General features: G+C 41.2%; 1 protein-coding gene across 11 annotated transcripts in view; it reads left to right on the top strand.

Moving 5' to 3' along the window:
• rnf157 (ring finger protein 157) overlaps window positions 1-5,639 on the top strand; it is a 21,543-nt gene extending 15,904 nt beyond the window's left edge. For 5 of the 11 annotated variants that reach the window (XM_034859415.1, XM_034859418.1, XM_034859413.1 and 2 more), the window contains exons 18-19: window positions 1,374-1,484; window positions 3,617-5,639. In XM_034859415.1, coding sequence (XP_034715306.1) covers window positions 1,374-1,484; window positions 3,617-3,765 — 260 coding nt within the window. In that variant the 3' untranslated portion in view covers window positions 3,766-5,639. Of the gene's footprint in view, window positions 1-1,373; window positions 1,485-2,555; window positions 2,591-3,616 lie in introns of all 11 variants that reach the window. The other 6 variants (XM_034859422.1, XM_034859420.1, XM_034859421.1 and 3 more) reach the window with 3 other exon arrangements.
• Window positions 5,640-6,255: the final 616 nt, after the last annotated feature.

The following is a 6,255-nucleotide window of genomic DNA, read 5'->3' as shown; positions in this document are numbered from 1 at the left end:
TGTGTGTGTGTGTGTGTGTGTGTGTGTGTGAGTGTGTGTGTGTGTGTGTGTTAAGGCTTGAAATGAAAACAACAATGTCAACTTTATTAGAAAACTGTTACAACAGACAACTTGTAGGTGAATTAGTTTCTCTATGGATTCTGTATGTGACACCTGGGGCAAGACTAAAACAATCTACCTGTGAGTTACCGAATGACCTTTCAGTTCTTTAGGAGAAAAGCGGACCTGTGCTGCCTGACAGACTGTGAATGTGCACATGCACTTTAGGATGTTTGTTTGCATCTGCACCAGCGCTGCCAGAAAGCTTCTGTATGTGCCCTGCCTGTTTCTCTGTGCTGAGCTGCCAGTCATTCAGTCATCTTCTTCCTCATTAGCACACACACACACATGCTGCACACACACACACACACACACGCTGCACACACACACGCGCTGCACACACACGCGCTGCGCACACACGCGCTGCGCACACACGCGCTGCACACACACGCGCTGCACACACACACTATGCACACACACGCTGCACACACACTGCACACACACACACACACACACACATGCTTGCTTGCTTGCTTTCTGCAGACATGAAGCACTTGCACATATTAAACATGTCAGTATCTGTTATCTGGCCATGCTGGAAAAGCCAGAAAAATGCTAATCCACTCAGTTTATACCTATTTGTCTGTCACTCTAGTGTGTATCAGCAAACACGATATTAGAAGAATATGAGAACAGAGTGGCAGCTTTCAAGCAAAATTGCAGATCATTTTAAATTATACAAAAACATTAAATATATCCTAAAATATCTGTTTATGCTTTATTAATTATTTCCGTTTACTGTCAGTAAGTGACTAGTTTTGTAAGTGAACATGGTGGACATTCAAAGCCAAATATAAGTGCAGTGAATCAAAGTGGGATAAACTAAAACTATTAATTATTTTATAACAAAATTGGGCAATATGGATAAAAACCTTAATTGTGATATATTTTATTATAATTAGTGTATTGGTATACTGTAATGATACAACACAATTTATGGAAACTCAACTAAGACACAGTTGTTTGTGGATAAGATAGAAGCAGTCCAAATAATGACATACCTGTCAAAGGAATGCAAAGATCAGTAAAAAACTTTACTCCTTTAGTATTTTGTTGTTACAAATTTGCTTAACAACTGTGGCTGCCATTGTTGTATTTTATCATCACTGTGGTTGTAAAAAAAAATTAATTTATTATTTTAATAATGTCGTTCCAGCATGGCCAACTTCACCCCTCCACCTCTGACACCCTCGCCCCTCCCTCCCTCACCCTGCCTGTCCCACTCCCCCAGCTGTGCCTGGCTGCTCTTGTTTGACCTTTGCCCTCGCTTGCAGGTGGGCGGAGCAGGTGTCCAGAGTTGGCCAATAACAATCAGGGCGTCGCCCTCTGTGACACGCCCTCTTTGGGGTTGGATAATGAGCAGGCTCCCGACAGCCGATTCGCCGGTGAGTGGCAACCTCTCGAACATGGACCAATGAGAGCTGAGGACTGGGCTTGGGAGTGAGGGGAGTAGGGCAAGGGGTGAGGGGGTGAGGAGAGATACAGGATGGGAGGAAAAGTGAGGAAGATGAGAGGGGTAACAGAGAAAGAGTGCATGTGTCAGAAGACTTAAGGATTTCTGACATATTAGCTTGCTTTGCTAACATGCTAATACAAATGAAAGCTAGAAAGAAACCAGTTAAACCAATTTAATGTTATATTTACTCACAGTTACTGAACAGAGAGGGGCTTTTGTAGCACTTTGCACAGCATGAAGATCTGGAGCCTTCCTTCTTCTCTTCATCCCTACCCTTTGGTGTTGTGGTGCTTTTTCAGTACAGGTTAGCTGTGCACTGTCTCCCTCCTCTCCCTCCTTCAGCTAAAGCCCTGGTGTGCGTGTGTGTGTGTGTGTGTGTGTGTGTGTGTTTGTGTGTGTGTGAGAGTGCATCTTATCCTGTGTCTGGCAAGCGCTTTCTTCATGCTGTTGTTTTCTGTTTGTGTAAGTGTGTGAGAGAGTCTGAGACTCCGGTCCATCCCAGAGTTTAAAGTTCATGTTCAGTGTCTGCCAGCTCCGAGCCCCTTTGCCAAACATCTGCAATCCATTCTTTCACCTCCTCTATCTTCTCTCCCGTCCTGTCTTAATTCTCCTCCTTGCTTCATAACACTTGCTGGGTTGCTGTGATGAGAGCTGAAGGTGTCAAGTTTGGTTCTGATTTACTGTATTTTAACAGTTGTCTTTTGGGTTCAACCCTGCTTCAGTCTTTAGCTCTGCATCCTTCTTGTAGCTCTCAGCCACTAAAACCCTGGTTTGACTTCATCCCCTAGAACCTAATCCTTTTTGGTCTTTTATGGTGGATGTTGTGACATGTTTAATCTTTCTGTGTCGTAAAAGTGTTCTGTTATCTCTCTGTTTCTCTCGTTTTTTCCCCGTCATTCTTCACATCTTCTGCTGTCTTTTCCTGGAAATTTTCCTCTCTACCTCTCTCTCCTCTCCTTTGTCTCTTTCTTCCTTCTTTTACCTTCTTTCGGATGGACAGATGAGGAGTCGTGCCCAGTGCACATTGAGGACTAGGTATGGAGTTATGACTAGATAGTAGATCAGACATAAGGGTTATATATTGTCATTTGCATGTGCAAAAAAAACAAATAAAAAAACAATCACCCTCTTTTGTTAATTACACGTTTTATCTGTTTATCATGATACAGTTTTTGTTCCCCACCCCTAACTCACTAATCAAATATCTTTGAAATGTGATGCAACAAGGGAATTCTTATTTTTTTCCAGTATTTATCTTTTCCTAATCACAGCTCGGAATCTATGTTATATGTTCTCTTACTTTCAAGTTGCACAGTAATAGTTGAGTGGAAGTTGCTTTTATGGTGGATGTTATTCATTATTTATACTCTGTGGTCAAGATCTAAAACGATCAATAATTGATTTTATTCCCTGGCTGATATTTTACCGACTATGTTGGTTGGGGAGCCCATGAGTTGCTTATTACAGGCCAGGAGGACTGCAAAATTACAACAATATAGAATGTTATGTTTATTCAATAAATAAGATATTCAGTTGCTCCGCACAGATCTGATGTTTTCATCTCTTTAGTGGACGTTAAGCTTCATGTAAGTCATTGTTGTTTTACTATTGCACTTTGCTGCAATTTACTTATTTATTAACACACATCTTTTCCAGCTTTTTATTTTTAAATTTCCAGCATTTCCCGGGTTTTTAAATCCACAAATTTAAAATGCTTAGGCAAAACAAGTTAAATGTGTTAAATGTGTTAAGTGTGTGGCCCATGTAAGCCGAGTCCTTCGCAGCGGCCTGTGCTCGAGTCAGACCTTTGGCCCTTTGCCAACCCCCCATCAACCCCTTTTCCTGTCTATCCACTGCCTATATCTAATAAAGTAAAAAAGCTCACTAAACATAATCTTAAAAAAAGACAAATTGCTGTATTAGTAGAAAATGAATGGGACAGTAGTCTTGTAGCTGTGTCTTGGTGTTGGACATGAATCTACACCGGTGAATGTACAACTGTGTCGTTAAAAGGGTTTTTGCAACATAACTTTCTGTCTCTCTCTTTTTTCTCTTCTTCAGGTCTGATGTATCTCGGGGGCTTTAGGCCTGTTTTAGAGCCCCACCCCCACCACACCTCCACCACCAACATCAACCTGGAGGAGCAGGGGGCTGAGAACAGGGACGGCCAGAGTCCCAAACATCCATGCCGCGGACCACTCATTGTGTAACACACTCAAACAAATTCCCACACAAAAACACTTAGACTTCTCCATCCAGAGTCAGCTCTTCTTACCCTGCCATAGTGCTGCATCACTGGAGACTGTGTTCACTGAGCAGGGAACACCCCCACCCCCGTCCCCCCTCCATCCGTTTGAACACTTCCTGGATTAATTGTTGTGAGGAGGGAAGAGGTACAGAAGGGCATCCCATGTCTGTCGTCTGTGCACTTTTATCTCACAGGAATTTCTTTGTTTTTTTTTGTCTGTGACCTAACTCGTTGTGGGTTTGATTAGCCTTCTGTTACATTATTATTTATTACCTGTAGGTCTAACCAATGAGAGCTGTGTATTGTGACACTATCTCTAGAAAAAGTACATGCTGCTCGTTTCCTTCCCTCTCCTCTATTACCAGCCAAACAGTCAGGGGCTTCTGTGATCGGCAATCTGATTTATTACTGATGTACTTCTTCTTCTCTCTTATAAACTGTATGTTGAACGAGTGTTTGGACAATATTTAAAGTCAGCTCACACCGGACTACCTTACCTTGGCGAACTAAAACGTGCTGACTCCTGTCTTCGGATCAGGGAGCTCCCGTCTCAACTTCGCATGCAGCTTTAGACCTTTGCTTGACGTTTTCCTCTCATTCCCGTCATGATTTCCAAACAACCTTTGCTGAATGTGAATACAGAAGCGGTCAGACTTGTAAGGCAGCTGACGAGCCAAGAAATGGCAGCCAAAATGAACAGAAATGGACTGAAAACAAAAAGGAAAGACTTGTCATGCAGAATGTAGGACAATGAACAGGGATCTTTTAGAAGGGGAATGTACGTGACATTTTAATCGTCATCTAAACTGGAATTAAACATGAACTTTGAACACTAAACTGGTTACACACACACACACACACAAACACACACACAAACCTCTCCTTCTGCAGCACCATTTTAGCATGCCAGTATTATCGTATTTGCAACTGGAAACCAACAAGTACCACCAAGCAATAAAGATGCTGAAGCTGCGTCTCCTCTTCTCCTGTAGGAGGATGGTCATGTGCAGTTCAAACTAAGTCTGTGTTTGCACTGGCTTGTTACATTCAAATTTAGATATTTCAGTGTGTTTCATTTTTTATTATTTTTATTTTGCCATTGTAAAGGGATTTTTTTTATTTGAGGAAAAAATCAATTTGAAAACCTTAATGTGAGACTGAGGCCACACTGTGGTTAGCTGGCATTTTTCATATTATTATCATCCTTAACGAGCCCTTTGCTCCTCGTTTGTGAAGCTTGTTTTTGTTTTGTATAACTTTTAATGTATAGCTCACCTGTTGTTGATGTTCTCCTTTACCGTGTTTTAAGTTGTTGCAAAACACTGTCATTTACTAGAATGTGGACGAAAATGTGTGAATAATCGGTAAAGGGTTACACACATGCGTGCTAACATAAAGATTAACTAATATGGGACAATATCAACATTTACTGCACTATTAGCTGTTTCCTAGACAACACACTTTGCGGTGCATGAGGCGATAGTAGAGTAACCATGTTAGTCTAGGTCAGCCTGCTCCCTCCTGTGGAATACTTGGTTATGGATCAATGCACACACATAAAGCCACATCCTTCTCAAGTGTTATGTGTCGGTTGCTGGCTCCCTATTCACTTGACCCAGACTGTTCGATCAAGAGGACGGCACTAATATATCCAAGCTGCAAACAGTCATGGGAATTCTGTCCGAATGTGTAGATGAAACCCTTCTCTGGCATCAGTCACAGTATAATATCTAAAAAATGGGTCCCAAATCCGCAAGACCCCGCCCCCACACTTTTTCTAAATCTAGGATTAAAAAACGGTCAAAGAAAATGGACAATAAAGTTTTTGCAACTAAATGGTTACTGAGTGATTTCCTGATGATTTTTAAATGGGAAGGATTCATTTATCAGCGCTGGATCATGTTTTGGGTCACATCCCTAAACATGAAACGCTGCTCTGAGATGTTTCCTAACATGGTCACCTTTACTAAAACTCTCCTCACTGCTTCATACTATCATTTCCAACTGGCTTGCAGCATTTTTGCACCGCAGAGCTCTAATTCTACTTTTGCCACTTTGAAAAAAAACTCTGCCGGGATCAAAATCACCACCTTTCTCAAAGAATTATGTCAGCTTAGCATTAGCATGACTGAAATATATTTTTTCATTAAAACACATTTGGTTCACTGTTACGTAAATATCAGTGTAGTTTCTTTTAGCTCGTTGTTTTGGTTTTACAACTGAAGCTTTACCATTTTGGTTTACTCTACCTTCTCTCATCAGCGTGGTTGTGATCAGCTAAAAGCAGCTGGACACTACATGCTCATTCAGAGTACAGACTGGAGTTCAATTGACGGAAAATGTATACATTTTTTTTTATAACAATAATCTTTTGCCATTAACCAAAACTTTGGCCAAACTTTGATTGGGTTTTGAATATATTTAGATTTTGAACTGTTGTCTGGGAAAAAAA

This window comes from Etheostoma cragini, chromosome 21 (genome assembly GCF_013103735.1).
Source record: "Etheostoma cragini isolate CJK2018 chromosome 21, CSU_Ecrag_1.0, whole genome shotgun sequence".
NCBI lineage: Eukaryota > Metazoa > Chordata > Actinopteri > Perciformes > Percidae > Etheostoma > Etheostoma cragini.
This window is presented reverse-complemented; position numbering and strand designations above follow the sequence as displayed.